Source organism: Bubalus bubalis, chromosome 11 (genome assembly GCF_019923935.1).
Source record: "Bubalus bubalis isolate 160015118507 breed Murrah chromosome 11, NDDB_SH_1, whole genome shotgun sequence".
In the NCBI taxonomy this organism is placed as follows: Eukaryota; Metazoa; Chordata; class Mammalia; order Artiodactyla; family Bovidae; genus Bubalus; species Bubalus bubalis.
In genome coordinates, this window is record NC_059167.1 from 24,809,093 (window position 1) to 24,828,650 (window position 19,558).

A 19,558-nucleotide genomic window follows, 5' to 3' on the forward strand; every position below is an offset into this window, starting at 1 on the left:
ACTTCACTTTCACTTTTCACTCTCATGCTTTGGAGAAGGAAATGGCAACCCACTCCAGTGTTCTTGCCTGGAGAATCCCAGGGACAGGGGAGCCTGGTGGGCTGCCGTCTATGGGGTTGCACAGAGTCGGACACAACTGAAGCGACTTAGCAGCAGCAGCAGCAAGGGGAAATCAGTAGGAAAGTGACATGATCCCATTTTTCTTTTAGAAAAGATAGTTTTGGTGGTGCTGTGGAAGGTTAATTAGAAGGGTTGGAAACCAAGCAAGGAAACCAATTAAGAGGCTCTGGTAATCCAGGCAGGAAAAAGAACCTGAACAAAAACCAGGTGGTACCAGGAAGGTAGAAGGTATTTAAGGACTAGGTAACTAGGAAGCAGTATCAACAGGGCAAATGGATGTAATGGGTGAGAGAGTAAGAGGAGTCTATGGAATATTATTTCTTCAGTTTGTAACTACTTTTGCTCATTTGTCAGTGGAGAATCTGCCCAGAATTAAACACTTCAGAGGTGGAGTTGTCCCTGTTTAGTTACTAAATCTTGTCCAATTCTTTTGTGCCCACCAGGCTCCTCTGTCCGTGTGATTTCTCAGGCAAGAATACTGGACTGGGCTTTATTTCCTTCTCCAGAGGATCTTGCGGGCCCAGGAATCAAACCTGTGTCTTCTGCATTGGCAAGCAGATTCTTTGCCCCTGAGGCACCAGAGGAAGCCCTGAGAGGTGGAGAGCAGCAGCTTTTTATGGACTTGTTAACAACATACAATGTGGTTTGAATCTAGTCATTTCAAAAATCAAAAGCTATCAAAATAATCAGAGGCTGCTTATTCTAAATGACTAAATTTCTGACATGCATAAGGCCAAGCACCTAACTAGCATTTCCACCCATTTCGGAGGAGCAAGAGAGTGAAAACAGCACTAAAACAAAGGCTGGAAAGATTTTAATTAACACAAATGGCTGTGCCTAGTCTTTAGAGCTATCCAAAGCAAATGGAGTGAAAGCCTTCTAATCCTTCAGCACTTCATCTGGCCTTGACCTCAGAAAAAAGAGCCTCCCTCTTGCATCATCAAACTGACTTCCTTTAGCTCTTTGTTGTTCTGTGGAGGTCTTTGATCCCAGAAATCTCTAAGACAGGAAAAAACAGAAGAAAAAAAAAAGACAGCTAAAACCCCAAGTTTCCTGGTACTCACTTTGCAAATCCCATGCAAATATTAAATTAAAATGTACATTAACAAATGCATTCCAAAATTCTATACCTACTGTCTATTCAAGCCTTTAAAAATGACTTCGAAAACCAAAGTAATTCTCACCTCATTAGATTCATTTTTGCAGGTAGTTGCTCTGCTCATAGTTGTCGTGTCCAAGGTACCTGATGGGGAAAATTAGGAAAATGAGAGCTTTCTTTGAGTAAAAAAACACTAGTTTTATTTTTAGTTGCAAGTCTGTTAGCATTCAGCCCAGTATCATATCATTGTAGGACTGACTCTGGTATTAACGTTGATAAGGATTTTTTATTGATGTTTTAGAAAATAACTTCATCAAGCAATATTTTTAAAGTAGAAGTGGCAAATCTTTTTTTTTTTCTCTTGAAAGCTCATGTCCCACAGGGAAAAAAAATCATTTGAGGATTACATCAAATAAAAACAATTTTATTTTGAGAGCCTAAAAAGGATACTTCCAATACAACTTTTTTTTTTAAACTTTTTATTTTGTATTGGGGTATAGTCGATTAACAATGCTGTGGTAATTTCAGGTGAACAGTGAAGGGACTCACTCTTACATATACATGTACCCATCTCCTCCAAAGCCCCCCTTAAATAAAGAAATGAGATGATAACTCACATACATATCTGTGTACCCTCTGATAACCCAGATATTCCTCAAACATGGCCAACGGTGGACAGCAGAGAACAAACAAAAGATAAAGGTGGGGGTGGGGATGAGAAAGAGGAGGCAGAAAAAAAGACAGGCCCAGACAGAGAGAAAGGGACACAGGAGACAATGAAAAGGGGAAAAGGGAGAATTGCGGGGTGCTAAACAGGCTCTGTGGTGAGTCTGTCCTAGGTGAGGGTTGCCAGACTAAAATACAGGATACCCAGTTAAATGTAAATTTCGATAAACACCAAATAATTTTTAGTATAAGTATGTCCCATGCAACACTCCCAGCACATATTTAAATTAAATATTAAAAAATGTTAATAAATATTAAATTAAATATTAAAAAACATATTTAAATTAAAAGGTATTGTTTATCTTCAGTTTACACTTAACTGGGCATCTTCTTTCTATTAGCTAAATATGACAACCCTATTCTAGACAACCTGTTGTTCTCCTGAGTGTGTGATGCAAAAAAAGTTTACAATCTATTGTCATTCATTGAAGAAATAATAATATTAATAAAGGTACAGCTTACATTTTTTTCAACCTTCAAAATTTATGTTTAGGAAAGAAGACTTCTATTCTCCCCTGGACTTCTATGGGGTTTTATAAGAAGTGAAAGAATGACCTAGTTTAGAAATTAACTTCATGACCTACTAATACCATGAACCTAACACTGACATTGAAAAGGTTCAAGTTGCAGCAAAGCTTTAAAAAACCTGTATTTGAGAGCAATGCTATTTATCAAGGACCCAGGTTTGAGCTAGCTGTGGGTTTCCGCCCCTGCCTTTTAGAATTTTAGCTTAACACTACTATTTTCCTTTCAGCAGCACCTCTGGGAGTGTATTTCGGCCATCGGGAAGAGTAATGCTGAAGTGAAGTAAAGGTTAAACCTGGGGAGAAAGACTTGCTTTCAGAACAGAGGGAGTTATAGAATAAATAAAGTCTCAAGAGTATTCATTTCCCACCGCACTGGGATTTCATCTGAATTTATAAGTGGAGCAAAATATTCACATGCAAACTTCTTTCTTAAAAGACCTCAAGGAAATGTGAAAAGTTGGGGAGGGAGCTCGGGGACGGGGTAGGGGAGGAGAGAAAAGCAAGGGTGTCAGAATCAAGTGTTTTATCGCCAGTTCTGTTAAACCTCTTTTTTGATCACCAGCAGGTGTGATGGGAAACTCAGCTGAATTTAAAGATGGCTACATGCCTGAACTCTCTTAAGATAGGTGACTGCCAAAGGCCAAGAACTGCTCTCTTGACTCTACAGAAACCCGGGCAGGGCTGCCGTATACTCTGGGTCAAACTGTCTTTTTACAACTGGTCTGGAAGTAAATCCCTTCAAATGTGACTCGTCTCTGGTGAGACCAAAAGGTAAAACTTCACCCAGGCTATAAAATGCTCTTCTCTTCTGTAAGACTAGGAGATGCAGTATGCTAAGCAGATGAGACTGACAATGCTAATACCGCAACCTGGGCCTCAAGGGAATTTGCAAAGAGGGGTTGCTTGAAGTGTAACAAAGTCAGTATTAACAGAGGATTGTATTTTGCCAACCAGGTCGATCACACCACTGTGACGCAGCCAACCAGCACACAGGACGATTGATGTGAGAGGAGGAATTCTTGGCCAGGAGCAGTGGGGGAAAATAAAACCCTCCCTCTGCTTGGAAATGCCTGTAACAGAAGGGCCTGTACCCTGATTTGCTGGAAGGTGTGTCCAAAATTACATTCCATCCATTCTTTACCACAGGTTTGTGACATTCAATTCTTTTGAAACTAGAGGAAAAGGAACATTATCCAGGAACACTTTCAAGTACTTCAACTTCAAGAAAAGCACCACCTTGTGCAGTTGCCTGACTTTTTAAATTCCTTGTCCTAATCACCTGATTTATCTGTGATAGAAAATAAAAACAGAATTAGACAGCGATTGTGGAGGAAGTGGACAGTGGCCATTTTTGGAATGGAGGCCCCTGTAGTTTATAGAGTGAAATGATAGTTACGGATGTTGCAGCAGAATACTGAATTTAATATGGTATAATCAAGGCTGCCAGTAATGCACCCCAGTGTCATGAAGCATGGTGGGAAACACAAACAGATTTTTAAATGTTTTCATTTGATATTTAGGGGTAGTACATTTTGTCTAAGGGCCATAGAAAATCAATGGGTCCCTAAAGTTTCCTGAATTACCACCGTTTATGGGCTAGAGGCCTGGATGTGATTGGTGCCACCTACTGGGATAATTGTAGAATTACAAATCTGTCAACCTCTTGAAACTAGCATTTCTGTTGTTACTGAAAAAAGGAATGTTGTGGGTATGATTCTTTATTGGGAGGATTATATATCAAACAGGTGATTGGCCTGGATCCAAATCACAGACTTTAGAGCTGGAAGAGTCATAACAAATTATATACTGGAACACTGTCAATTACAGAATATTTTAGGAGGTGAGCTTTGGATATGGAGTCAGAAACCTGGCTTCTCTGAACCAGCTTCTTGTTCTATAATGCCTACCTCAAAGAGTCATCGTGAGGATTACACAAACTATATGTTTTCAACTTGCTCTATACTGTGTTATGGTTGTTTTAGATAAAGAAAAACACTGAAACAAAATGACTGGTCCAGGTCATCTCACTGGTGAGCCTAAGAGTAAGGCCTGTAAGTCATGTATCTGAATTCAAATCCAGTGCTTTTACCCATTGAATTACTATTTCCCAAAATCTGATAATGAGATGATTTTATGAGGCAACTGCAATAAATTTAGGAGGTGCTGGAACACAGCATTAAATATTATAAATCATAGTGAGATAACTACTCCCTTTACGATTCTTTCAAAGTTGAAACCCTGATGGCATCAAGAAGAAAAGTTTCAATTTGGTGGTTTTCTTTAAAACTGTTTACATCTTGCTAAAGCTCCAGTACTTGGGCCACCTCATGCGGAAGAGTTGCCTCATTGGAAAAGATTCTGACGCTGGGAGGGATTGGCGGCAGGAGGAGAAGGGGACAAAAGAGGATGAGATGGCTGGATGGCATCACTGACTCGATGGACATGAGTCTGAGTGAACTCTGGGAGTTGGTGATGGACAGGGAGGCCTGGTGTGCTGTGATTCATGGAGGTCGCAAAGAGCTGGACACGACTGAGCGACTGAACTGAACTGAATCTCACTTCCTGCTGCTGCTGCTGCTGCAGCTGCTAAGTTGCTTCAGTCGTGTCCGACTCTGTGCGACCCCATAGACTGCAGCCCACCAGGGTCCCCCGTCCCTAGGATTCTCCAGGCAAGAACACTGGAGTGGGTTGCCATTTCCTTATCCAATGCATGAAAGTGAAAAGTGAAAGTGAAGTCGCTTAGTCCTGTGCGACTCAATGATTCCATGGACTGCAGCATACCAGGCTCCACCGTCCATGGGATTTTCCAGGCGAGAGTACTGGAGTGGGGTGCCATTGCCTTCTCCAATCTCACTTCCTAATAAAGATAAAAGAGGCCTTAGGCTTCAGTATCTTGTTAGAATACTAAAATTTTATTTTCTGTATACTTATGATGTTTGGGCTTCCTTGATGGCTCAGATGGTAAAGCGACTGCCTGCAGTGCAGGAGACCACCGGGGTTCGATCCCTAGGTTGGGAAGATCCCCTGGAGAAGGAAATGGCAACCCACTCCAGTACTCTTGCCTGCAAAATTCCATGGACTGAGGAGCCTGGTAGGCTACAGTCCATGGGGTCGCAAAGAGTCGGACACGACTGAGTAACTTCACTTTCACTTATGATGTTTACTTTTTAATTATAGAAAACTATAGGCTTTTTTTTTTTCATGTAAAACAGCAATACAATTTTATTTTCAAGGAAGGTATTTAAGAAATTGAAGTGAATGTAAACAGAAAAATACTTAATAAACAATAAAAATACTGAATAAACAATAAAAAATAGTTCAAGTGACACAGAAGTTGGGAAACACTGAGCACCCACCAAACCACCTCCCTATCATATCACTGTTGGTAATCATGGTGATGGTGGCTTAGTTCCTAAGCTGTGTCTGACTTTTGCGACTCCATGGATTCTAGTCTGCTAGGCTCCTCTTACCATGGGCTTTCCCAGGTAAGAATACCTGAGTGGGTTGCCATTTCCCTCTCCAGGTTGGTAATCATATCTTAATATAATTACTTTAAAAATCCCTCATTGAAGAAAATTAGTATTTCTTTTGTTTTCTTTTCATTAATTAAACACTAGGCTATAAATAGATCAATATAACCAAAATTTAGGACTTAGATTTCAGATCCACTTGGTCTCAAACAAACTCAAAGCTTTTGTATGCATGTGTTTTAGAAAATAAAACTGGCCTGCAATCAGTATCCAATGCATGTGCAATCCATAAATCAATAACACACAAGAAATGGGTAACACATTTACACATACCTGGGGCTACATGCACTTGTGGTAATTGAACAGTTTAGGGCCCTATCACTTAGTACTCCAGAAGCTTAAGAGAAGAGAAGAGAAAAGGAGATGTTGATCTCTGGGCTGTTCTAGTTCAGAGTTCAAAGATTCAGGGTTCTGAAAGCAACGGGGAAAAAATCTTCTGAGGTGATCATGTTGAATGGAACCCTTCACTATTTATTGACTATTGACTTGATTTGAATCCAGAATAAAAGGATTTTTGGCTCCTTACTCTATGGATCCCTTGAGATGACTTTCAGCTAATTTTAAATGAAATAAGACATGGATCTCTCACCCTCATCACCCTCCCCCTCCTCTATCTTTTTAATTCACATTTTAATGACTTTATACTGCTTCTGGTTGTATTCCAGATTCTTATTGGAGAGGAAAACCTCAAGCTTTCTGCTTTCCAATTCTTATCAAAACAAAAGTTAAAAGAAAAATATGGATGGAACATGGGCTGAAAGACAGGTAGATTCCTCCAGTCTCTAGATTTTCTACCTTTTAAATATGGATCAATTCAGCTCAACAGAGTGCTATGGGCATGGACCAAATCCTCGTGAACTGATCCATCACTTACAAAAAAATTCAAATCAACAATCTCTTATCACACTGTGCCAAGGAGTAGATAAGAACCAGTCTTAGAAATTGAGATTCTGAATTTACCTTAGAAATATTGATGAGGATGTTCGCTAACATGACACATATTAGAGTGTCCTCTCCCCATGATGAGGATTGGAGGAGAAGTTTCTCTCATTTCAGTAAAAGTAAAAGCTGTGTTTTTTCTGAGGGGTTGGTTTATTTTTATTTTGTGGACACCATAAATCCATGTTTCCTTTTCTGGGAAATTCAGAATCAAGTTTGAAGCCTACCTGTACCGACTGTGTATTTCATTACACATTTTCATGTATTTACCTGGCTTCAACTTATTTTTACTTTGCCTTGATTTAGTCATTTATTTAATCTTTGTGCTATAAATGATTTTATAACCTATTCAAGTCATTAGGGAATAAGATTGAGAAGAAATTAGAGACATACACATTAATATTGTTAAAACATTGGCATCTCTTAGCCATGATTTTTTTATTGCATGTCTCTTTTTAAAAAATTACACAGATTCATAGATCCATGAAAATTTAAGTATCCTTTCTTCCTGCCCCTCAGAGACCATTCCTTCATTTTTTTGGAAAGATTTTTTTTTTAATGTGGACCATTTTTAAAGTCTTTATTGAATTTGTTACAATACTGCTTCTGTTTTATGTTTTGGGATTTTGGTCACAAGGACCAAAATCCTTGTGGCCAAATCCTTGGCTTCCCCAACAGGGATTGAATCTGCACAGCACGCATCAGGATAGCGAAGTCTAAACCTGTGGGCTTTCTGGGAAGTCCCATTTCTTCATTTTCTTATGGTAAGCTATATGATTTCCTCTAACAATGTCATAAATCCTTTGGGGTGGGGAAATGCTGAAACTCCCAGAGGAATATCTGCATTGGTGAAACTCACAACCATTGTCTGATGTCTCTTTGGTCTTCCATTCTGAAGTAGCAGAGTCTATTCCAATAAGGTTTGTGAGATTAAACTACTCTAATTCCTAGGAAAGGAGAGGCGGGGAGGAGAAAACTAATATTTTTTCAGGTGTCAATTCTGTATCTTCTACATATGCTAAGTACACAATGTATGACTTAGTCTTTACAAAGGAAAATTTTATTTCCTCCAGCAGAATCTTTATGTTGATATAAGAGCTTCAGTGTAATAATAATGATGATGATAGTGATAATCTTTATTAAAACACTGCTGACTGACTTACTGTGTGCCCGGCATTGTGCTATCACTTTATAAGTAATGGACTCTCCAGTGGAAAACAAGACAAACCTCAAATTATGCACCTATGATATTGTACTTACCTTGGGATCTGGGAAGATTCAAAAATTCTTGCTTTGGCTCAAAATTCTGCTGTATGTACAGAGATAACTTCAGATCATTGGCCTTCTGGTAGTTCTTCAAGGCTTCAATTCTCAGCTCAATCACTTTGCCATTAAAGTCATTCTACAAGAGAACATTTTTTCAAGAATACTCATATAGAATTGTTCTCTAAATCCACTACTACCTGAATCCTTTTTACTCATAAGTCTTAAAATGATCCTATCATGCTCAGTCTGTAAACGTGGGGAGAAAGTATTTGTGATTCTTTTCCCATTTCAAATAGAACAAAATCAAGATCATAGGGGAAAAGTGCTATACCCAAGGTGGAGCTGGAGATAGATCTCTCCAACCATCTTCCCACAAAACATTTCTTTTAGCATGACAGCCAGTAATCCAGATGAGTGGATCGGGTTTAACATTAAGTAACTAAAAGCTTCTATATTGCATAGATGGAACTGTACCCCATGTCCAGCCTTGGAAGACTTTGTACCTGAATGATGTTGGCTTGTTCCTGATACCTGACCCATTCCATTTTCCTCTGTTTCTTTTCCTGGTGGGAGAAAGAGCCTCTGGTGACAAAGTAAATTGAGATCAGAAATCAGTTCTCTCAGAATGCTGCAAAGACTTTATAGCAAAATTATGGTGTCGTAGATTCACTAATATATTGGTTTCAACTGCATTAGTCCTCTTAATTGGCCCCACCTGTAAAACCTACTCTCTGAAAGCTGAAAGCTAAATGAATAGGATCTTTTTCTATCAATGAATGGTCACGAGAAGCATGATCTCTAAATATACATTCAAAAACAAATTAACAAGTATTTTGACATCACATAGCTATTTCAAATTTGTCATTATTGGCATAGCTTTTCCTACTTTGCCCTAGCTATTATAATTTACAAGAAACTTGCAATGCCACTCTGACTCAAATGTAGCATCCCAAAGGAACCAGATCTCCCATAAAATTTTGTATCTGTTCAGGAGCACACCATAGTTTAGGCAGACTATTGCTACATTAAAGATTTCTAATCTCTCAGCTCTAAAAGTCACTGCTTCCAGAAAGATCATACTACCTTCCTTATTTCCTTCCCTTTCTCTGCACACAATGTCTCCAGTTCATTCTTGGTCTTCTTAGACGATGAGGGGGTTTTGGGAGCCTGGGAGGAGAGAAGAGAGCTAAAGGAATAGGAGGTCCCAGGAAAGAAATAGAATGTCTCAGCCAACAGTAAATCCAATATACCCTTAAGGCCCAGCTCCTACCTGTCTATCTACCCAAATTAGCCTGGATTGTCAACAGGCTGTTTCCATCTGTGTAGCATCCACAACTCTGAAATTCTAAGTACTATGCTGTCCACTTGCCTTTCCATCCTGTAAGTCTGTTTTGTTCTTTATTTGCAGTACTTTTTCTTCATCACTGAATTGTTCCATGTTGAATGTCTGTAGAGAGGCATTTTGGCAAACATTTAAATTAGTGGGACTTTGTGAGGGAAGTGGAAAGCCAATATGGGTCAACTGGAAAGCCAGCAAAACTGGTTTATTACTGCCACTTAGCAACCTCTCAGGGTCTGACATGAAAAGTGTACTACCAAAGGAGGTTCAGAATGAAGTGAGCCTTTCTATCTGGTCTCTTGAGTGTACTTTATAACGATAAAAACTATTAACTGAGCCTTTATCATATGCCAATCACTATAGTAAGCTAATTACTCCTTTACTTATTTATGCTATCGCATTACAAACATTCTCATTTAATCCTAACATGGCTGTTTTTATCTCTGATCTACTTTATAGATCAGAAAACCAAGACTTAGAGAGATTAAGACATTTGTTTAGGGTCACTCAAGTAGGGAAGTATGGAGCTGGAACTCGAACCAGATCTCTTGGACTCCTTGTCTGTGTTCTTAACCATTAGGCAGATGATCTTGTCTCCCCATTTCTCATTGCCTAAAAATATCAGTAGGGTAAGCTTGGGTATATGGACATCCCTTACACAAAATCTTTCGGGAGCTCTGGAGAAACTGGACTTTGACAGAGGAAGAGTGCTGGCATATTTCTTGTTATTAGTATTCAAGAACTCAGGAACTAAAATTTCTCATAATTCATAGACCTGATGTGTAGCTCCCACTAAGCACTAAGAACAGATCTCAGTACAAGATATAGGCCTTGATAGTATACCAGTTATTTGTGGAAAGGTGAGATGGAAAAAGCTGTTAGAGACACACACCTGTGTATAGCACAAGACAATCTGCTATTCCATCTCATAATATGTGAAAAAGCTCTTGAATCCCAAAGGCTAAGTGCATGAAGGAATTTCTATCCCTGCTTGGTTTCCCATCAAAAGGCCATAACATTTTTATATTAAACTGTGCCTTGATTGTTGCAAAGTTGTAGGGGAATTAGAACTAGGTATTTATTCATTCAACTTCCATTTATTGATCATCTACTATGTGCCAAGCATTGTGCTACAATGCTAGGGATTCCAAGATGAACAAAGCAATCAAGATAGTGGAGAAGCATGTATTTCAGAGCAGGGCAGGGAGACAAGCAAATAAAATAATAATAACACAAAAAAATAATAATGGACTTATAAAAAGTGCTATGGAAGACATGAACAGAATTGTATAATGGAAAGTAAGGGGTAGGGTGATGCCCTTTTTCAGATGGAGTAAATAAGGAGGGCTTCCCTGAGGAGGTAACGTTTAAGCAGAGACCTGGAGGATGAGAATGAGTCAACTATAAGAAAACAGCATTACAGCCCAGGGATAAAGCAAAGGCAAAAGTTTTGAGCAAGGAAAGGTCTTGATATGTGGAGGCCAGTGTGAGAGGGGGGCACTTCTCTGAGAGGAGACTAGAAAGGTGGCAAGAGGCAGCCTATGCCATAATAAGGAATAACTGTAAACGGTTTTCATAAGAAGAGCGACATGATATAATAGTTTTAAAAATAAAGATTAAAGAATGAATTGGAATAAGGCATGTGTGGAAACAGAGACATGAAAAAGTGAGGATGTGGACCAGAAAAAAGGGAATTTTCTCTTTTTCCAAGAGATCCTTAGAGGCACACACACATACCTTGTTCCACAGCATCTCCATTTCCTTCCGAAGCATCTTGTTTTTCCTTTCCTGTTGGAGGGGAAAATCCAAGCAAACACAAATTTGTGTGTCTTATTAAAGTTAGAAGAAATTACTAATGGGGTGAACAGGGGGCAGCGGCATAATAAACCACAGAGGAAGGCAATAAATGAGCCTCACCTCAAACCAGGAACATGAGAGATGAGATTGATGATGATGATAAAAAATAATAACAATTTGGAATAATAACTTTAATTACGGTAATTGTGGTATAATAATATAGTAATGAGTTCCTCGCTCTTGCACTACTTCACATTTCCTGATCATATGACAGCTTCTCTGGGACTCAGACCCCTAATTTCTCATTTTTAAGATCCTTTGTTGTTGATTTTTAAAAATCTTAAAGAGTCTCTCACACTCTTCCCTTTTACTTTGGTATGTTCTATTTATTTTGAAATGTGAGGGGTTAACGTGCTTCTCCGGAGAAGGCAATGGCACCCCACTCCAGTACTCTTGCCTGGAAAATCCCAGGGACAGAGGAGCCTAGTGGGCTGACGTCTATGGGGTTGCACAGAGTCAGACACGACTGAAGCGACTTAGCAGCAGCAGCAGCAACGTGCTTTTCATTGGAAAAGACCTGATGCTGGGAGGGATTGGGGGCAGGAGGAGAAGGGGACAACAGAGGATGAGATGGCTGGATGGCATTACCGACTTGATGGACATGAGTTTGGGTAAACTCCGGGAGTTGATGATGGACAGGGAGGGCTGGCCTGCTGTGATTCATGGAGGTCGCAAAGAGTCAGACACGACTGAGTGACTGAACTGAACTGAACTGAATGTGCTTCTACTCATTAATCTTTAGATGGAAAGTTTTTCTAAAAGTCAAAGAAATAGAATTTTTACTAGCTAGTCCTTATTCTTGGAGAAGGCAATGGCACCCCACTCCAGTACTCTTGCCTGGAAAATCCCATGGATGGAGGAGCCTGGTAGGCTGCAGTCCATGGGGTCACTAAGAGTCGGGCACGACTGAGTGACTTCACTTTCACTTTTCCTTTCATGCATTGGAGAAGGAAATAGCAACCCACTCCAGTGTTCTTGCCTGGAGAATCCCAGGAATGGGGGAGCCAGGTGGGCTGCCATCTATGGGGTCGCACAGAGTCAGACAGGACTGAAGTGACTTAGCAGCAGCAGCAGTCCTTATTCTTTCCAATGTTTCATCTGACTCCCTTTGGTTCAACCAGGACTTCCTAGATCAAGGACCTATGAGTGTTGGAGCACCAATGCTACAGATGAGCACTCTGTCTGAAGCTGTGGAACTGAGAGCCCTGTTCAGAAGGCCATCCCCTAGAGTGCCCACCAACCTCTTACCAGATTCTGCTTCATCTCTTCTGCTTCCTTAACGAGCTCAATGACTGAGGAGTCATCATTCCCCTTCCCTGCCATGATCTGCCTCATGATCTGTAGACTAGAAAGAAAAAAGAGATAGCATAAACATAATACTTCCTAAAGAGAAATACTAATATTCCATGACCAGCTAGAAACTATTCTACCATGAGAGGGAGATGGGGGCTGAAATCACAGGAGCTGTGGAAGTCTTTCTGGACATAGAGGTTCTCCAATTTCATTCCTAATTGACATTTACCTTAGGTATGTGCTCTGGAGTGAATTCTGTGCCCTAAAACACTCAAAAGTTAGGTCTCCAAGAGCTAGTGAAACTCCTCTTGACCCTTTTAGATGAGGTTTTGCTGTATGACTTTTGGAGTAGAAAGGGGGCATTTTTCACCTCTGTGAAGAAGGAGGTTGAGAAACTTGAGGATAAATCTCAGAATCATTCCCTGTCCTCTCCCCTGCTTTGCTTTTCTATATAAAAACATTGGAATTAACTGGGGAACCCACTTATATCCTTATGGTAGCCTCTAGAGAATCAAGCCATCAAAAAGTTTTTGATAAATATCAAGCCTATGACTGTAAGAGAGGATATTCTTCAAAGGCATTAATTAACTTGTGCTTATATTCTTTGTACTTTTCCCTCTTTGTACTTTCCCCTCTCTAATTATAAGTGGAGAAGCAAGCCTTTGTGTTCCCTTGCCCTGAGAGGGCTAAGTTTCTGGATTGGAAGCAGCTGTTGATTGACCACAATTTTCTGCCTGGCTTTTGTTCTCACAGCTTTCTGCCTGACTTTTGCTTTCCAAAAGTCCAAGCTCCATGAGGTGTTTTTGCTAAGGTAGACACATTAAAGTGAGATTCCCTAGGACTAGGAAGGAAAAAGAAAGTTGGTAGATTCCAAAAACAGTGAGTGAGTTAAGACCTTGATTGCCTAGTGCATTTATTAAGAGTAAGGCCAGACCCTAATTCAGAGGAGTTTGATGCTCAGAAATGATTGCCATTCCACTGCTTGGCATTTGAAGAGCAGAGTCATGCCTCCTAAGGTGATTCCACAAACATGAATGGGCAGCTGTCTGTGTGACCCTAATACACAGAGGATACTGAAGCCTCTTATCTTTTCCTTGGGAAGAAATGTTGTAACTGTAGCCCTGTGAGATGAGCTGAGTCATATTTAATTCTACTAAAAGAAAAAAGGATTCCTTGCCACTCTGATTTTGTGGTTACTTTCTTGTTAATCTACTATAGCTACTAAACCTTTTTAAAAATGTAAATAATCATCACTAAATCCAGTTCTCCTGCCTTTCCCCTTCTAGGAAATCCTGAAAAGGGAACACATACCTTCTTTGTTTTTCCTCCAAGTTAGACATCAACTTCTGAAACAACAGGTTGTTCTTGTCTTCTAGAGGTTTTAGTATCTCTAGCAGTTCCTGCTTCCTCAGTTTTAAGTCCTCATTTAACTCCTTCAAGTAGTTGTCATCTAATTTAGAACTTCTGTGGGAAAAAACACTACATTTTCCCTTATCCTGGACTAGTCACAGAGACCCTCTTCTCTCTCCTGGATAGTTACCATTCAGCATCTTCCATCATAGACTTACCTTGTTTTGGAAGATAAGTAAAATTCTGGAGAGTTTGAAGCACTTGTCATCTTGAAGGAAAACTTCTCCAAGAATAAAAAAGATCTTCTTGAAAATATGTGCCTTCTTGTTCCTTTCAGTTAAGTCATCGTTTTTGTGCTGCTGTTCTTGAAACTCCTGTTGCACTGGACTGATGTTAGCTACAGGTTGAGGTCACAATGGCGCTAAGACCACAGATTAAACAGGTCTTTTAAGTAACTTGAACATCAGTGACAGATTATTGACTGAAAATACTACTAACGACATCTGATCAGTTCTTGCCTTAGCTTTAGCCAATGCCAACAGTTTTATTCTGAAGTCTTTGACTGAATAGGACAGTATCATAAAACATCTATATTATGGAATTCCTACTGTGTTAGAGAATGATGGCTTGTCAAAAATAACATCAACACCATCTTCCATGGCAATTGACCGCCAGGGAATAGAGTGCCTACTATCTGTAGGGCACAGTACTGACTGGATTCTGTGAGTGAGGAAAAGATAAAGACAAAGCATCTACCTTCGGGAGTCTTCAGAGGAGAAGGGGATATCTCTAGCATATATCTAAAAAAATAGAGGCCAAACTGGCAAAGGCAAGGTATGGGTACAATATTGAGCAATGTAATACATGAGCCAATTGTCATTACTTTCTTATCTTTAAAATGTGATATATCACAATGGCAAAGTAGAATTATACCAGACATGTAACAAGAGGATAGTTTGTACAAGCTCATGTAAAAGATCACCCCATGACCAAATTCCTTCCTGAGAGGCTATAATTCTAGACTTCCCTTCAGGTTCTGAATTTGCTTTCACTTTCCTCGCCCTACTAGAATCACATTTCTCTTAGCTCCTGCTGCTGCTAAGTCACTTCAGTCGTGTCCGACTCTGTGCAACCCCATAGATGGCAGCCCACGAGGCTCCCCCATCCCTGGGATTCTCCAGGCAAGAACGCTGGAGTGGGTTGCCATTTCCTTAAGATCTTCCATTTTCTTCTATTCAGGTAGTGATCAGAGGATAACTCTTAAGAGTTATACATTTGTTTTGTTTCTTTATGTTCTTGTGTGTGTGTGTGTGTGTGTTTGTGGCCTTGGCTTGTGGGATCTTAGTACCCTAACCAGGGATTCAATTTGGGCCCATGTAGTGAAAGCATGGAGTCCTAACCACTGGACCACTGGGGGAATCCCTTTTATGCTCTTTAAACACAGTTTTAGGACCATATTTTCAATAACATTCTCAAGTGTGAACTGTCTTGTTAATTTCAAGTGAGCCTTTTCGGGGATGTTCTAGGGGCATTCTCCAAAGTAACTTAGACTTTCTGTCTTTTGGGAAACCTTAAAGGCAGTGAAAATGTAGTGAAAATTAAACAAGATTTAGTTTGTCAGATCTTGGTTTGGATCTCAGCTTCACTGTGAGCAGTACACTGCCTGTGAGTGAGTCACTGTATTCTCTGTCTCAGTTTCCACTCTTACAAAAATGAAAGTAGCAAACTAAAAGGTCTATTGTGAGAATAAGATGTAGTTATGTGAAGCTTCTGGCTCATGTCAGGTATTTACATTTTAGTGAATTTTTGGATGGTTTGGATTTAGGGATTGTTTTGTGTCCTAAGAGGTCAAATACAAAAAAGATGATTTATATTATGCTAATGAAACTTAAGCTTCAGAGTCCTTCATTTTCATAGACCTCTTCCAAAGACGCTGTATCTCATTTTGTATTCTTTTTTGGAAGGAGAAGACTCCCCAAACTATATACACTTTAAGGGTACATAAAGTATTTTCTATACAAAAACTTCTCTTTAGGCAGTCTCTACAAATATTTTTTATAAAACATATATGTGTCACTTGTAAGTTTTATATGATAGCTACTGTAATGTGACACCAAATTAAAATAGCCGTATCAAGTGCAACATAATGTAATTCACATTGGTTGCCCTAGGAGTGCCCATGAAAAGTTTGGGTTGAATGAGTCTGAGCAAACTCCATACAGTTAAAAGAAGGAACAAAGTGGACTAATTATTAGTAGTAGCTTTTTAGATTGTAGATGTGGCAGGTATTACAAATAGAGGACAAAAATGGCATTGATCACTAAAGCATGACCTCTTTAAATTACATGTTGTAACATTTGGTTGGCAGAATTATGTTAGAATTTTAAAACATTTAATGCACAGACAGCATCCCAACTCACCTTCCTTTCTGTCCTTGGTTGGGAATGATTGAAAGTAGAACACTTGCTATTCTGATGTGCTCTTTTCTATAGCCAATCAGCACCTTTAATTTCCTAACATTCTGATGCCCTTTCTTCAACTTGGAATATGACTTCCAAGAAGAATTCCTTGTAATAACATACACAGACTTTAAGAGCTTAAAGCAAACAAACAAACAAATCAACCCAAACCCCCAAACAACAGTATGGAATGGAAGAAAATCAACTTATTAATTATCTCTGGGACAGATGCATGGAGGGTGAAGCTATAGATGACCATTAGAAGTGGAAAGAAAAGAAAGTGAATGCTAGTTTTTCCTAAAGTAGACATTTAGGTCATCTTTTGATTGAGGGAGCATGGTAGGAAACTTCAAAAGAGTACTGACTTGCGATTTGACATAGCACCTGAGCAGTGGAAAAGGAAGTCAACCAGGCAAGAGGGAAAGGAATGCCAAGTAGTGCTAAGGGTCAAGGTCAGTTTGGGAATTGCAGATCTGTTACGGCATGAATTGGTAGTAATACAGTTTCTCCAGCAGTACTTGGCAAACTAGAAGCAGTAGTAGAGAGAGCAGATGGTTGTTTGATTCTGAGCTGTGACTTGGCAGAAGGGATATGTAGAAGTTCAAGGGTGTAGGGAGGCTGAGAGGGCTGGTGAGTGTAACCAGCAAAAGGTTGATCATCATTCAGGTGATGCAGGGAAAAAAAAATGAAAAAGGCGGTAGCTAAGAGGGGAAACCAAGGAGTTGAATTTAAGGAGTTTGGGATGGAAGAACAGGAGATTATGGTCAGTGAACACACTTCTTGGGAAATAATTTGTAGAACCTCATCACTTTTTAGATAAATTCTAGTAGAAATTCATATTTTTTTTTCTGCAGTAAGCTTTCTGTTGCTTCCTGTCACTGCACAATATTCACTGAAATTCATGTGACACCTCAAAATAGGCCTTATAACAAGCTATTCACAATGACCTCATCCAACATTATAGCATTTGATTTTAGTATCTGTTAAGAAAAAGTGTGATTGCTCTATAATTAGAGAACTCAGAGCAGTAGCATTTTCATGTTAGTTTTACCAGTAGAAAATCAGATTAGTTTAATTAAGCCACGTCTCCAAGAGGAGAGGCAATTATTTTCATATTAAAGCAAAAAAAATTTTTTTTCCCCTACCCTCTCTCCCTCAGCTTTGGTTGTAGCAATAAAATTACAGAATGCCTCAGGGAAGAAACATGAGGACCTTCTGGTCCTTTCTGACCCAGAGCCACTTCAACCCCTGAGGAGATGATAAGAATTCCATTAACTAAAGTAAGGAGAGAAGTGCTGGCAAAATCATAATAGCAAAAGCTTGTAGGCTCTTAAAGATCACCCACATCTCCCTGTGTTGCTTGTTATAACCATTTTTGGTCTGCTTCACTTTAATCTGTGCTAGAGCTGTCCCAGGCTAGGGTGCACCTACATTGGAGTGAACCCAGGTAGCTAAGAAGAGGAAGATTAAATTTTGGAACTCTTGAATTCTCTGTGTTATAGTTGAGGTCTTTATGAAAACAATGTATTCTCTCAGTGTATCCAAATACTTAGTATAATGGTCTTCAAACCGAGGTACGTGAATGTTCATAAAGATTTTTCAAGAAACGCAAAAACAAGGGTTGTTTTCAGGTGATTTTGCTTGATTCTGGGTTTCTATAAGTACTTACTTATTAAAATGGATCTGCCTGAAAATGCCCCTTGATGACTTCTCCTGTCACCCCTTTCCTAATTACACTTTTACACTTGTTAAAATGGAAACCTTTCAACCATCTGAAATCTTCCATGACTTATCCTACTTCAGTGGTATGCTTTGGTGAATGTGTATAAACATCTAAGACCTTAAACTAACCACAGTGTTGGTGTTGGAGTTAGAGTGAATGATTATTAGTGACTAGATTACAAATTCTTTTGCAGGTCATGTGGCTTCCAATTCTTCCAACAGAATTGAAGAATGACATAATCAAATCATCAGCTTAACTTTATTAAATATGAATTTTGATGATAAATTACTATATGGGTTTTGGCTTATAATTCAGAGAGAGTTCAAAGGTCTGAGTGACCCTGCTATAACAAAACATCTTCCATTCTTATTTGCTTATTTGTATAAACAAGTTCTTTCAGGGAACATTGTATGTAAAGCAAAAAATGTGAATAAAATTAGTGCTGGTCTGTTTTATTCTAGCCATAAATAATATTAACCTATGAATACAAAAATTAAATAGGGGGGAAACAGTCTACCAACCAAATTAATAGAAGCATTTCCAACATAATTCATTGTAATTAAAAATTAATATGAAAATGTCTTTTTTGTCAGTGTGTACTACTAATAACTATAATGCTAATGCACCCCACTCCAGTACTCTTGCCTGGAAAATCCCATGGACGGAGGAGCCTGGTAGGCTGCAGTCCATGGAGTCACTAAGAATCAGACACGACTGAGCTGACTTCCCTCTTAGTTTTCACTTTCATGCATTGGAGAAGGAAATGGCAACCCACTCCAGTGTTCTTGCCTGGAGAATCCCAGGGATGGGGGAGCCTGGTGGGCTGCCGTCTCTGGGGTCGCACAGAGTCGGACACGACTGAAGTGACTTAGCAGCAGCAATGCAATTCTGAAGAAATTTCAACATTTAGCAACATAAGGTGACAGGAAATAAAAAATAAAATTTCAATGTACATACATATTTTGCATAAAAGAATGATAGGGTGATAAAAAAGAGACTTCAAGCATAAAATATGTTGCATTTGAATAAAATTCTGTGGGGGAAATGGGATGGAAATTTGCATTCAAAGAGGAAAAGGAGAAAATGTAAAAATTTCGACTGTTAAAGAAGAGCTTCTTCGTGTATTTAGATTTTATTGCATATGGGTTTTTAAAATTAATTGTATACATTTTAAAGTAATATAAAAGATTTATTTGGAATGTCAGTATTACGTCAAAAATTGTATTTTTTAACCTCTTAAACGTACAATAAAAAGATTAGATGTCAACCTAAAAACATGTGAAATGATACCTAGTTTCCTAGTGTTTCAAAATTCTTTTAGAATAGAAAA

At 39.1% G+C, this 19,558-nt stretch overlaps 1 protein-coding gene and 1 long non-coding RNA gene across 7 annotated transcripts; one reads left to right on the forward strand and one right to left on the reverse strand.

Moving 5' to 3' along the window:
- Positions 1–912: 912 nt before the first annotated feature.
- Positions 913–14,646, reverse strand: CCDC196 (coiled-coil domain containing 196). Of its 2 annotated transcripts, XM_025295344.3 has the most exons (10): positions 14,265–14,646; positions 14,008–14,160; positions 12,652–12,748; positions 11,284–11,334; positions 9,577–9,654; positions 9,291–9,374; positions 8,711–8,770; positions 8,202–8,343; positions 1,305–1,363; positions 913–1,119 (listed from the first exon to the last, which is right to left on the reverse strand). In XM_025295344.3, exons 1-10 carry the CDS (start codon positions 14,312–14,314, stop codon positions 1,000–1,002), a joined length of 894 nt encoding a protein of 297 aa, XP_025151129.3. In that variant the 5' UTR covers positions 14,315–14,646; the 3' UTR covers positions 913–999. The 2 variants fall into 2 exon arrangements, with proteins under 2 accessions (XP_025151129.3, XP_044780775.2); XM_044924840.2 differs by lacking the exons at positions 14,008–14,160; positions 14,265–14,646 and adding an exon at positions 12,926–13,951.
- Positions 2,426–18,796, forward strand: LOC123327994. 5 transcript variants are annotated; one of them, XR_006542670.2, is made up of 6 exons: positions 2,426–2,758; positions 3,038–3,243; positions 3,427–3,618; positions 6,668–6,767; positions 7,579–7,705; positions 18,422–18,796. It is a non-coding gene; the product is annotated as an uncharacterized LOC123327994 (long non-coding RNA). The 5 variants fall into 5 exon arrangements; XR_006542669.2 differs by having other exon boundaries at positions 2,429–2,758; positions 3,427–3,579; positions 7,620–7,705; XR_006542668.2 differs by lacking the exon at positions 18,422–18,796 and adding an exon at positions 8,670–8,844 and having other exon boundaries at positions 2,429–2,758; positions 7,620–7,705.
- Positions 18,797–19,558: the final 762 nt, after the last annotated feature.

Coding starts and splice junctions, on each gene's coding strand:
- CCDC196 (XM_025295344.3), bottom strand. CDS start 14,314: ATGACAAGTGCTTCAAACTCTCCAGAATTTTACTTATCTTCCAAAACA. Junction 9,655..11,283: donor TGGAGATGCTGTGGAACAAG/GTATGTGTGTGT, acceptor GCCTCTCTACAG/ACATTCAACATGGAACAATT. Junction 9,375..9,576: donor CAGACTTACAGGATGGAAAG/GCAAGTGGACAG, acceptor CTCTCCTCCCAG/GCTCCCAAAACCCCCTCATC.